The sequence below is a fragment of the Penicillium argentinense genome, assembly GCF_028826775.1.
Source record: "Penicillium argentinense strain IBT 30761 chromosome Unknown utg000010l_segment0_segment0, whole genome shotgun sequence".
NCBI lineage: Eukaryota > Fungi > Ascomycota > Eurotiomycetes > Eurotiales > Aspergillaceae > Penicillium > Penicillium argentinense.
The window spans coordinates 913,231-925,746 of record NW_026622669.1 but is presented as its reverse complement, the minus strand read 5'-3'; the positions used below and the strand labels follow the sequence as shown (position 1 = coordinate 925,746).

The following is a 12,516-nucleotide window of genomic DNA, read 5'->3' as shown; positions in this document are numbered from 1 at the left end:
ACAAATTCTTGCAACAATCATTTCTCTCCTTCCTCATAATTTGAAACTGAATAATTTATTTTTCATCAAAACAAGTAATAAAAAATGCGTTTCGTCTCACAGTATCGAACCTTAACCTCAATATCTAATCGACCAGCTAGAATTCATACACCCAAATCCAACCCAACCCAACCCAAAGAAAACATCATTCGCACTGCAGTATTTAATGTGATACCTAGGCAGCACAAACCAAGAATAAACTCCGCTGCCTTGGCCGCGAACAATGCCCGTCCACGGGATCAACGATCGCTCGCACCTCCCCACCGCGGAAAAGCAAAATATCTGCCTAACGAACACCTCCACTCATCCCGTCCTACATATTACGCTCTGTCCAAAATGAGAGCAAAACCAATAACCGCTCTGAGCCAGTCAATAGAGTAGGCCGCCCATACTGCAAATCTCTTGCCTCGATTTGGGTACCACCAGCCAACCCCCGAGCAAAAAGTCCGACGCCCTCCCGGCCATGCAGCCACAACTGCCACAACGCCAGTGAAAGCCCGTTCGGATGGAAATTCGTCTGGACCAGTCCCTGGATATGCGAGGGCCGGGATCTTCGGTTGGGTTTGCCTGTTGCTTCAGTCAGCTGGATGCGGGCTATGTCACTATCACGCGTCGGGAGGGTTGTGGGCAGAGCTCCCCGAACGACTACGTTCATCCCTGTGATTGAACGGGCTTACTCAGTACTTTAGGATAGGGTATAGTGGCCAAGTAGTGAGGCGGATGGGCTATCGCACCGTAGGGTTCTTTGTGTTGTTTACTCTACAATGTACTACTGGTAAGGGCATGGCTGAGTGGTATCTATGGCAGATTACGGGCAGGAGTTTAGATTTACTTCGGTGAGCCTGCGGTGCTAATATCATATTTCATTCTGTATTTTTTTTTTGCTTTTTCCTATTTTTTTTTTTCTTTTTTGCCTCGCTTGCTTTGTACAAGTCACATGTTCGGGTATCGGATTGTATGTCCAAGACCAGAGAACGCCAGGGGAGTGAAGGAAACTGAAGGGGGAATGGAAACAGACGAACCGGTGGAAATGAAGAACCAAGCAGAAATGCTACTACCGTAGGCATCCAGACTAGAGGTGGATAAAGTCTTGCTGCTCCGACACCTCGCCGGTATCCTCACCTCCAATCACCAGTTCGGGCTCTTCAAACTCGTCCGAGTCGACGTCGTCCGAGTCGATCGCATCGTAGTCCTCTTCTTCGCTAGATGGGTCAGAATCTTCCTCCGTGCGGTTCGCAGCCGCGGCCGCCGCAGCACGAATTTGGCCGGCCCGATCCACGTGAGGCAACTTGCAGCGCCTCTTATTGCAGCTTCCGGTGTTCGCGTAGTTCGGGCATTCGTGGACGTGGCGCTCGGTACATTCAGCGCCCTTTTCGCAGTATCCAAGAGTCGCAAAAGCGCGGCAGACGGGGGCCCCTGGGGTAACGCGGATATGCGCATAGCGGCATTCCGGGTTGGCGCAACGTCCTCGAAGGAAATGCAAACAGAAGGGAGAACGATGAGGCGAAGGCTCATGGGAGAGATCACAGCTGTTACCTGCACTGCACTGGCCTGTCTGGAGGAAATCCTTGCAAATAGCCACTTTGTTGGGGTCGTGGACGTACAGGCACGATGGGCCTTTGTAGCAGAGACCTAGATAAGTTGGGTCAGTATCTCGACGAGTCGGAAGGTTATCGGCGGCGTGTGCGGTCCGTCAGAATATGATATACCGGTCGTGGTGAATCGCTTGCACAGTTCGTTCTTCTTTTTGGCAGGATTCGGGGTACTGTAGAGAAATCAGTTGTTGTCGCGCCCAGTTCGTCCTTGTCTTGTGGCTTACGTCTTCGAGGTAACGGCACCAAGTCGATGGAGGTTCCCGTGCTTGCTTCGAACAAAGGCGACACCCGCGACAGTGACTCGCTTGGGGGTGGTGTTCGCTTTGTTTGGATCATCTATGAAGGGTAAGCCAGATCTTAAGCGGGGGAAGAAGCACTCGATGTGCACGTACTGTCCATGCGAATCAGCTTGCTGCCACCGCGCGCAATCTGGAAAGGTGTATCGTTGACAAGAATCTGGTGGGCGACAGGCTGCGCAGTAGAGGCCACCGAGGAAGCACCTGCAGCGCCCTGCGCATACCGAAGCACCTTTGTCTGTTCGCGTTGAGCTCGTTGCAGAACCTTCGCCTTGCGCGTCTCTTCCATAGCCTTTGCTCTGGCCTGAGTTTCTTTGTCGTAAACCTTGGCGTTGATCAATTGCATGTGGCGATCGCGCTTGGCAACCCATCCACTTGATGTTGTCGGAGGCCGCGTCTCGCTGTTATTATCGGTCGCAGGGGTAGGAGAGGGAGTCGAGCTTGCGGTAGATCCATGACCATTGTTCAGAACCAGCGTGCGGTGTCGGTGGGGAGCTGGAGGACGGCGACCACCTCGACCTCGCGAGTAAGGTGCCCATCCTTGATGTGTGGACGCATGACGCGACACATGTTGGGACTGGTGGGGGTTTTGCTGCGATTGTTGATTTTTGTGCTGGTTGATCCGGCCTATACCAGAAATTAGGAGGGGCCGTTTGTCACGAAGAACTCGCTGGGCGAGAACTTACCTGCGAGCTGACCGATCCTGGCCAGTAGCTCCTCGTTTTCTGTCATGGTCGGCTGTGGGGTTTGGTAGGGTTAGTGAGCACAGAGAGAAAGACGATCAGAAGCTGAAGCCTGTGAGTTGAAGTTCGCAAGCGCACAGCCAAAGCTCAGGTGAAGAAAGCTGAGTGGTGTGGTCGCGAGGAAAGAAGGTGAAAGAGTGACGTCCGGCGGTTAGTAGGCGCCGGTGGCGTAGCTTTGTCACGTGCCGGCTCCTGCCGTCAACATGCCATTGAACAAAATTGTAAGACCTTGATTTTACAGTGTATGGGCGATTGCATTACATTGGGAATATTTGCATACAAAGTGCACGTTTCTTACATCCTGTACCATTTGATCTCATACCTTTCTATGCACATACAAACTAAAAAGGAAATACTACTAGTTAGGATTTTTCTATTGTTACTACATTGTAGCCCTCAAACACAGTGTTTCAACGTCAATTACGCGGGAAATCCTCAAGCAGTAGCTTTCGATTCATTCATTTGCAACTAGGATAAACCTAAATATCGGCGTAACTCCAGCAGGAGGTAAATGTTCATATCAAGGTGTATGTATTAGGCACTGCTCACCGATCTTTTGAAAATTGTCTACCAACCCATGTGAAAGCACACAAGAATGGTATCAGACATTTTCGAACTGCATATCATCTTGATCCGTAGCCATGCCAGATGCAGTAGGATCGTCATCCGAATCGTAATTGTCTCCGGGCGCCATTTCAGCCTTGACAGGAATAGGCATTTGAGCATAGTTCGTCTGCTGGGCCTCTGGCTTCAACTCCCATGTCATCGCAAAGTCACCCGCCTTGACCAGATGCGCAACCATTTCCAGCGTCTGCTTCAGATAAGCCTCAGGTTGCTGAAGCCTAGCCTTAAGGGCCTTAAAAGGCCAGTACTGGTACTCGCGGAAGCAGCCGAAGATCTTGTCCAAGAGTTCGTTTTGAGGAATACGGGTGTACTTGTTCTCCTGGGGCTTGGCCTTGAGAGGCTTCGTCGCTTGCTAGAATGATGTTACCAAATGGTCAAGAAAAGAGTAAAGTTGAGAAAACATACCACAAAGGTGCCTTGGGTGGAGGGAAGGGCATGACGCTCCTGCAAGATTTTGCCGGGGATCTGCTTGATGAATTTGGTTTCCTTTCTTGGCTTCAGAGCCTCCAGGGCTCGCCTCTCTGAGATCAGTCGGAACTCTTCGTTCTCCACAGGGAGACAATTGAACTCGTGGCCGGCTTGTCCGACAAGAGCCGTTTGTTCTGTAACGTGTCAGAAAAATCCAAAGCCATACGTTGCCGCACTGAAACATACTGGGGATCGTCTTTCGCACATAAGGCTCCCATCGCTTGCCTTGCTCTCGTCGACGCGTCTCACGTTTCTGAGCTTCGTACAGCGCTGATCGTGTTTCTCCGAAGGTCGCCATCCGGTTCTCGGCTCCGGGGATATCTTTTTCAGTAAAACAATAGGTATTTTGAGTCATGTGGGAGGCATTCGTCGTGGTGATGGTGGTTTGTTGGAGGGTGTAATCCTTGGGGATTTCGTGGTTGTCTGGTCGTTGATGGAGGCGCAAGCTAACCTTTGAGAAAAGTTCAGTAAAAGTTCATCTGACAGAAGGATATTTGCGATCTTTACCCGCTTAATATCATTGGGGTCTGTCGGGTTTTTCTCTATCCTCATCGTGCCGACCTCAATCTCTTCGTCGTCGTCCAGGTGCGCCCAGTGCTCCCACAGCTGTCGCGGGAGACGCGAAAGCCAGATACTTGAGCCCGCCGCGGAAAAGTCCAAATCTCCGGCATCCTCATAGAGGTCTTCATCATCCAGATCGGCCAGGGAAACCTCCTTGCTGTCGGGATCCGCCTTGATGTACATGGCATCCGGGTCCTGTTTGACCTGCGCCATAATGAGAGATGGCAGCAAGCACGATCGTGTGGTTTTGTATGCCGAGATATGGTTTATGCGACTGCGGAACGGGGAGCGACGAGGGACAGGGAAGGGTGGTGGACGAGGCGATGGTCAATGAAAGTCGAGGTTGAAAGCGCGCCACCGCGGGCAGCTACCCCGATTAATACCGAGACGGGTAGGCGGTCGACCGTGAATGGACGAGCCTACTACCCTACTACTAGTTAGCATTAAGCCCGGTCCTATACAAGGGCTGCGGCAGGATTCACTTGCAATAAATGACTAACATTCAACTAGTGCTTATAATTGTACTGAAAAGAATTTTCGCAGACATTTGAGTCTAGCTCTTTTTGAAGCAGCAGCAGATTTGATAGAGTATACACAACTCCGAGTCCTTTGCGTCTACTATGATTTGACCCAGTGATTTGAAAAGACTAAACAGCGTCTGTATCCTCTATATCGAACTCTCTCTGGACTATGTCTCAGTTCAGACACATATAGCTATTGATAAATACCGCATTTAATTTGTTGCCACAGATTTAGGCAGCTTTGACGAATTGGCTTAGCTGCAACGCCGAGGCGGACGTGGACAGCCTTATCGATAAACAAGCTCTCCGCCCGCCTCACATACCGCGCCCAACACCGTTGAATGTCCGCCTCCTCCCCACCCCTCTGAGCAGCCCCTCGATCACGATGGCCTCTCAAAAGGTCGCCAAAGCCCTGTCAGCTATTGAGCAGACAGCTCATCAGCCTACCAAGCTCCAACAGTACAACGACCTGCTCAATGAGATCGTATCCAGCCCAACGTCGGACGAGCTCGCTCAAGACATCGTTTACTACCTCGACTCAATCCTTAGCGAGGATGTCAGCATCGTGGCCACCAGACCCCTGCTCGATTCCTTCATCAATGTCCTGAAGAATTTCAACTCCGAGGTCAAGATCAAAGTCGGCCAGCACGCCGTGTCCCTCCTCCAGTCGCGCGCGACTTCCGCCGAAGAACAAGACTCGCAGATTCGAGAGATCCTCGCCGATGCTTACGAGGCCGAGGAAGAATACACTGCTGCTGCGCGGGCTTTGCAAGGAATCAACATCGATAGCTCGCAACGCTTGGTCTCGGACGCCGCCAAGGCTCGCCTTTGGATTCGTATCGTGCGGTACTACTTGGAGGAGGATGACACCACCAATGCCGAGACCTTTCTGAACCGGATCAAGAACCTCCCCAGCAAGATTGAAGATCCCGAGGCAAAGCTGCACTTCCAGCTTTCACAAGCTCGTATTCTCGATGCACGTCGCCGTTTCCTGGAGGCTGCGCAGGAATACTTCAGTGTTAGCTTGGCCTCCGGCGTGGACGAGAATGACCGATTGACTGCCTTGTCTGCTGCGATCCGCTGCGCCGTCCTGGCCCCGGCTGGACCTCAGCGCTCGCGTTTTCTCGCTCGTGTCTACAAGGATGATCGGACCCCAACCGTGGATGAGTTCTCTATTCTGGAAAAAATGCACCTCGACCGACTGTTGGACGCCAATGAAATCGCCGCCTTTGCCGAGAAGCTTGCACCTCACCAGCTCGCTGTGACCGCGGACGGCCTAACCGTATGGGATAAGGCCGTGATCGAGCACAACCTTGTCGCTGTCAGCAAGCTCTACGAGAACATCCGGGTCGACGCGCTCGCCGAGAAGCTTGGTCTCAAGGACTCTGGAGATTTCTCGGCCGGCGAAAGGGCGGAGGGCTATGCTGCGCGCATGATGGGCGAGGGCCGACTGAAGGGTCACCTTGACCAGATTGATGGAATCATCTATTTTGACGACGAATTCAATACTGGCCCCAACAACACTTCTCTCCGACAATTCGATCGTGGTGTGCAGGTGATTTGCGATCAGGTCGAGCAGATTTCGACCGCCATCACCGAACGGTATCCGGTAAGTATCATTTGCCCTTGCCAAAGATATCTTGGCGGCACCCTCTTGCCCGACTTCGCGCGCTTGGGGGAAACCCCGAGAGCGCTGGGTGCCAGATAGATTTTCTATCCTGGCCAGTCGGATTCTGCCGCCAGACTTGGAGATTCTCAAGCTTCGTCGGACTAATGTTCAACAGGATCTTGCTAAGAATGGAATGAAGCAGTGAGGTGCTGCGGTGATATGGCTCAGTGACGGCGAAGTGAGATAACATAATCTGATGAATTCTACGAATTGATGCCCATTTACCCATTCATTTCTCATGCCATTTTAGCAAGCTCTATGAAGGCTTCACCGCGTAGACTAAAGAATGGTCAAATAGTTAAAATTTCAGTTACGTATTTTTTTTTTTTTCTCTAACAGTGATGGCACACCGGTGAAAATGCCCAGCAGATTCGAAATGATCAAACATGCGTATTAATACCCTCCATAGCCGCAACCCCCAAAGCCTCTGCATCAGTTCGATATCCCTTGAACTTCCTCGCCGGAACCCTCTTCATGAACATTTCATCCAGCTCCCCATATGTACGACCCGCCGTCTCAGGCTGGCAAAACCAAAGATACACCAAACAGATCACACAAAGCCCCCCGAAAATAAACGAGACCTTGGCACCGAGATTTGCCTCATCGGGGTTAAACAGGTAGGGTAGAACAAACGACCACATCGTATACAGCGCATTCTGCAACGCCATCCCAATAGCAATTGTCTTGATGCGCAGTCGTGATGTAGACACCTCTGCAAGAATGGTATATCCCGCCGCGCCAATGGTCAGGTTGTACCACCAGCAGTAGACCAAGATCAAGGCCACAGTCCCCCTGATGGCGCCGCCGGCGCTGGCATTTGAAGTGTCGGATCCCACGACTGCAAGTCCACCAGTAACCATAAGAATTGCGGTCAGGATGCCCAACCCGTAAACCATGACGTTCCGACGTCCGACACGATCAATCACGAAGTACGACATGATATTCCCAATCAGCGACATGATTTGCTGTACAATCTGAAGACGGAAACTCATCGCCGTGCTGTACCCGGCCAACTGCATGTAATACGTTGAATAGCCGGCCGCGAAAATCACACCGGACAATGCCTGGATGCACATCGGCATGATCGAGACGATGGTCCGGCGGAGGTTTGAGCGGCGGAAACATTCGAGGTAGGTCGCGCCTTCGGTTTCACGGCGTACTTCTTCGAGGGTGTTTTTGATCAAAGCAATCTTCTTGATCCGCTCTTCTTCCGTGTATCCCAGTTTGCGCAGCGACGTGAGAGCTTTTTCGTCGCGGTTCTTTGAGACGATCCACCAGGGTGACTCGGGCATGAAGGGGATGAAGGCTAGTGCGATTGCGGCGTAGCCGTATTGCGCTACGAAGACGGCGCGGTAGGCCCAGCGGTTGGTGTATGTTCCTGTCGAGTTGGTGATGAGGGCCACCACCAATGGACCGATGACATAGGCCAAAGCCGTGAGGCAGGTGAGGACACCGCGAAGAGCGAGAGGCGCGATCTTCAATCATCAATCATGAGCATGGGTCTGAGTCAATCATACATCTCGCAAGCTGGACAGTTCTCACCTCGCCAATATAGGTAATCGGCACCGAAGCCAACGCCCCAACCGCAAACCCATTCAAAAACTTCCCCCCCAAAAACATCTCGTTCGTCGTTGCACGAAACTCCAACGTCACGGCGGCAACACTAATCAACAACGCAACAAAGATAGTAATCTTGCGCCCGATCGTATCGGCAATCTGACCCGAACACAACGCACCCACGACCGCCGACGCAACAGGAGCGCCGCTGAATGCGGATTGCCACTTTGCTTCCAGCACCCAGCTGCCGGCATAGTAGTGGCCGAAGTCTTTGCGAAATTCTGGGATGCCGGTCACGTTGCCCGAGGCTTGGTTCTCGAAGCTCACGAGCAGGATGCACCAGACGGCGTAGATGCACCAGGTAAAGGTCCAGGGGTATTTGCGGAGGGATTGCCACTTTGTTAGTTCGTGGTCTTCTTGGTTGGCTATGTGGCCGAGTTGGTGGTCTGTGTCTTCGACGAAGGAGGCGTTGGGTTTTTCGAGGTGGAAGTCCATTGTGGAAGTATTGGTATAATAGGACCTAGGCTGTGCCAGAGGTGCCAGTGCTGTATGGTTCAAATCGACGAGCGGGTATGGGTGACACCCTAATCAAGGAGAAGGTTGATGTGCAGAGGGGAAACAGCCTCTATCGACTCCTGTGCGGGGATCACTCCTGTCTTGGGCAGCAGGCCTTTTTATGTAGTTTCTTGCCGGCCGACGCATCTGGGGATGTGATGAGAGAAGCAAGATCTAGCACCGTGCCGCGTACCCCTCGGTGACATGTTCCGGGGTGGCCATTCCAGGCGTGGCTTGGGAAGGGAGAGCGCATGGCTGAAGGTTTGCACCAACAGCCAAAAATGCCGAAACTCGGCTCGCTTGGCCCGGCCTAGCTCCCGTCTTGTCTTGTCGATCGAACAAAGAAAAAACAAGAAGCTAAGTCTGGCATAGTGACTGGCATATTTCAGTATTCAATTTACTATATTCTTTCCATGGCTCTGCATATTTACAATGTTTGCTGATATGGAAGAAAGCACGATCGCTCCACCCACGTACAGAATCCGGGGTTGAGTCTGGGGTTGGCGGATCTGATACCCGACTCCTTCTCGGTGCGGGTGATCGCATGGGGCAATCCCCCGAGGTTCTGCCGCCAGTCGGGAAATGCCAACCACCATGGCAGACCACAAGGACGCTGCCAGACCCGGAGAAGGTACTTGTTTGAGTTGAGGGGTATTTCTTCTAGACACATGCTGGTGATTTCAAGCCGAGTGGCTCGATTCAGCAGTGCTAGCCATCCTAGCTGAGAAAGACGGCAGTGATAGCCTCGCATGTTCGACTGCAGGGTCTCATCTATAGTTGTGACCTTTTGTATTTCTCTTTTCTTGTCATTTATGCATACCGGTTTTAATAGAATGCGTGTATTCTGTTTGTCTCGGAAATGCCGAGCTGCTGTACTTCGGTCGCCCATGCGGGGCAGGGCATCGGGATCGATTACCCCGAGCTCGGCCCAGAAGATGCCATCTCGCGCAGAGAGTTGAGCTCGTAAACTCTCCCTTCATCTCTCGACACTCACGGATGAAGTAGAATAGACACTCCTGGGCGGTCCATCAGAATCATGGCACAGCCAGGCATCACCACCGTATCTTTCGAGCAACACGCCACAGGGCTGGGTATCGAAATCCCAACACCCCGCATCTCCTGGAAATTCACAGCAGATATCAACACATCCCAGAACTGGGAGCAAACAGCCTATGACATTGAGATCAGCCGTGGTGCAAATGCGCCAGAAAGCTATCACGTTGAATCCTCCGACTCCGTCCTCGTCCCATGGCCCAGCCATCCTCTCCAATCTCGCGAGGCGGCGCGTGTCCGCATCCGCGCTTACGGTGGCTCGGTCGTCGAGCCAACGGAGTGGTCAACATGGGCCTCTGTTGATTGTGGACTACTGAGTCGTGATGAGTGGGTCGCGAAGGCTATCACCGGTCCGAAGAATGAATCCAAGGGTCCTCTGCGGCCGCTGCGGTTTAGGAAGGTTTTTACCTCGAACAGTGTCAGGTCAGCGAGATTGTATATTACCAGCTTGGGTGTGTTCCAGGCTTATATCAATGGCTTGCCGGTGGGTGATCATTTTATGGCACCCGGTTGGACGAGCTATCGTCACAGGCTGAACTATGAGGTCTTTGATATTGCGCCTCTGCTCCGCGAGGGCGATAATGTCATTGCGGTCGAGGTTGCGGAGGGCTGGTATGCTGGTCGTCTCGGATTCCTCGGAGGTCGGCGACATATCTACGGTGATGAAATGGTGTTGATCGCGCAGCTGGATATCGAGTCAGAAGACGGCGGGCGAACTATCATTCCCACCAACCCCTCGTGGAAGACTCATGCCTCAGCATTGATTACAAGTGAGATCTACGACGGCGAGGTCTACGATGCACGGGAAGAGCAAGAAGGATGGACAACTACCTCCTTCAACGATAATACCTGGCTGCCTACGCGGGAGATCGACTTTCCCAAAGCCGAACTGGTTGCGCCAAATGCACCTCCAGTTCGAGTAACGCAGATCATAAAACCAGTGGAAATAATCACCACACCCTCGGGCAAGACAATCGTTGACTTCGGCCAGAACCTCGTCGGTCGAGTACGGATTCCAATCCTCCACGCACCAGAAAATACAACCATCACCCTCATCCACGCGGAGGTATTAGAAAACAACGAGCTGGGCATTCGTCCCCTCCGCATCGCAAAATGTACGGACACCATCATCTCCGCCGGCAAAAAGCTGAACTGGACAACAAGGTTCACCTTCCACGGCTTCCGCTACGTGCAAATCGAGAACTGGATGCCCTCCCTCACAACCCTCGTCGCAGAGGTCCTACACACAGACCTCCACCGCACAGGCTGGTTCACCAGCTCCCACCCCATGATCAACAAGCTCCACGAAAACGCCACCTGGAGTATGCGCGGTAACTTCCTCTCCATCCCGACGGACTGTCCGCAGCGCGACGAGCGGCTCGGTTGGACGGGCGATATTCAGATCTTTGGTCCATCTGCCTCATTCTTGTATAACACGGCCGGAATGCTGGGCGACTGGCTAAAGGATCTTGCGGCTGAGCAACTCACTACGAAAGACGCGATCGTCCCTTTCGTTGTGCCGGGCGTTATATCTGAGAAACTCTGGCCTATCTTCCCGCAGGCTGTTTGGGATGATGTTGCCGTTCTCCTGCCTTGGACCCTTTATCAGAGTTATGGTGATACGCAGATTCTCGCGCGCCAGTATGAAAGTATGACAGCCTGGTTGGATTTGGGCGTGCAGCGGGGTAACGATCGTCTTTGGGATGAAGAGCTGTGGCAGTTGGGCGATTGGCTTGATCCGACTGCGCCGCCTGATCAGCCGGGGAATTCGCGGACGGATGGGACATTGGTTGCAGATGCGTACCTGGTACATGTTACCCGGGTTCTCTCGGAGATCAGCAAGATCCTCAAGCATGAGGAAAATGCCGTCCGGTACGGAAAAGACTACATCCATCTTCGAGAACGGTTCCAGGCCAAATACGTCTCGAATGATGGGTATCTAGTCGGCGACACGCAGACAGCCCTCGCGCTAGTGCTAGTCTTCGACCTCCTCGACTCGCAGTCTCAAATCGCGAACGCGGGCGCAAGACTCTCGCGCAACGTCCGACGCGCCAAGTTCCAGGTCTCAACCGGATTCGCGGGGACGCCGATCATCACGCATGCGCTTGTGAAGGCGGGATATGTGCAGCTTGCGTATCGGATGTTGCAGGAGAAGAACTGTCCGTCGTGGATGTATCCGATTTCCATGGGGGCGACGACGATTTGGGAGAGGTGGGATAGTATGCGACCGGATGGAAGTGTAAATCCCGGGGAGATGACGAGTTTTAATCACTATGCTCTTGGGAGTATTGTGCATTGGTTGCATAAGGATGTGGCCGGAGTGAGTTTGCTGGAGCCTGGTTGGAAAAGGGTTCTTGTTAAGCCTTTGCCTGGTGGGACGGTGACTAGGGCTGAGGTTCAGTATGAGACAGCTTTTGGGGTTTTGGAGAGTAAGTGGGTGCTTGAGGGGGGTTGTTTAAGTTGAGGGTTGTTGTGCCGCCGAATTCGAAGGCGGTTGTTGTTTTGCCTGGGGAGGTTGACGAAAGGGTTGTTGGGTCTGGGGTGTATGAGTTTGAGGTTGGCTTTAAGAATGTCGGTTGGCCGCCCAAGGCTTCTGGGCCGCCAATGTGGGATTTTGAGGATTCGTATGTTTGATCTTACTGAATGCCGGTGGGGTTAGATGGAACATAGAATGGTGCTCGGTATTGTTGATTGGTATATTGGTATATGGTATGGATTATATACAAGACTCGTCGTTTATCGACTCATGTTGAAAGAATGAAGGAATATGTTTCAGAGAACGGCAGTCATGATGTTGTAAAGAGTGGTAATCAAGACAAGATGGTGTGTTGTGTC

General features: G+C 52.4%; 5 protein-coding genes across 5 annotated transcripts; 2 read left to right on the top strand and 3 right to left on the bottom strand.

Moving 5' to 3' along the window:
* Positions 1 to 1,111: 1,111 nt before the first annotated feature.
* N7532_010051 (CCCH zinc finger protein) lies at positions 1,112 to 2,662 on the bottom strand (the record flags this gene model as incomplete). The annotated part of the gene is made up of 5 exons (XM_056622542.1): positions 1,112 to 1,671; positions 1,749 to 1,804; positions 1,859 to 1,970; positions 2,027 to 2,557; positions 2,617 to 2,662. The coding sequence occupies 5 exons, from the start codon at positions 2,660 to 2,662 to the stop codon at positions 1,112 to 1,114; spliced, it is 1,305 nt and encodes a 434-aa protein (XP_056469958.1).
* A 612-nt stretch (positions 2,663 to 3,274) lies between these two features.
* Positions 3,275 to 4,539, bottom strand: N7532_010050 (transcription factor IIF subunit TFG2; the record flags this gene model as incomplete). The annotated part of the gene is made up of 4 exons (XM_056622541.1): positions 3,275 to 3,649; positions 3,703 to 3,899; positions 3,952 to 4,216; positions 4,273 to 4,539. The coding sequence occupies 4 exons, from the start codon at positions 4,537 to 4,539 to the stop codon at positions 3,275 to 3,277; spliced, it is 1,104 nt and encodes a 367-aa protein (XP_056469957.1).
* Positions 4,540 to 5,232: 693 nt separating this feature from the next.
* Positions 5,233 to 6,661, top strand: N7532_010049 (PCI domain-containing protein; the record flags this gene model as incomplete). The annotated part of the gene is made up of 2 exons (XM_056622540.1): positions 5,233 to 6,456; positions 6,632 to 6,661. The coding sequence occupies 2 exons, from the start codon at positions 5,233 to 5,235 to the stop codon at positions 6,659 to 6,661; spliced, it is 1,254 nt and encodes a 417-aa protein (XP_056469956.1).
* Positions 6,662 to 6,896: 235 nt separating this feature from the next.
* N7532_010048 (uncharacterized protein) lies at positions 6,897 to 8,568 on the bottom strand (the record flags this gene model as incomplete). Its single annotated transcript, XM_056622539.1, has 2 exons — positions 6,897 to 7,991; positions 8,059 to 8,568. 2 exons carry the CDS (start codon positions 8,566 to 8,568, stop codon positions 6,897 to 6,899), a joined length of 1,605 nt encoding a protein of 534 aa, XP_056469955.1.
* A 1,096-nt stretch (positions 8,569 to 9,664) lies between these two features.
* Positions 9,665 to 12,315, top strand: N7532_010047 (alpha-L-rhamnosidase; the record flags this gene model as incomplete). The annotated part of the gene is given in 2 exon segments (XM_056622538.1): positions 9,665 to 12,110; positions 12,128 to 12,315. 2 exon segments carry the CDS (start codon positions 9,665 to 9,667, stop codon positions 12,313 to 12,315), a joined length of 2,634 nt encoding a protein of 877 aa, XP_056469954.1.
* Between the last annotated feature and the right edge of the window lie 201 nt (positions 12,316 to 12,516).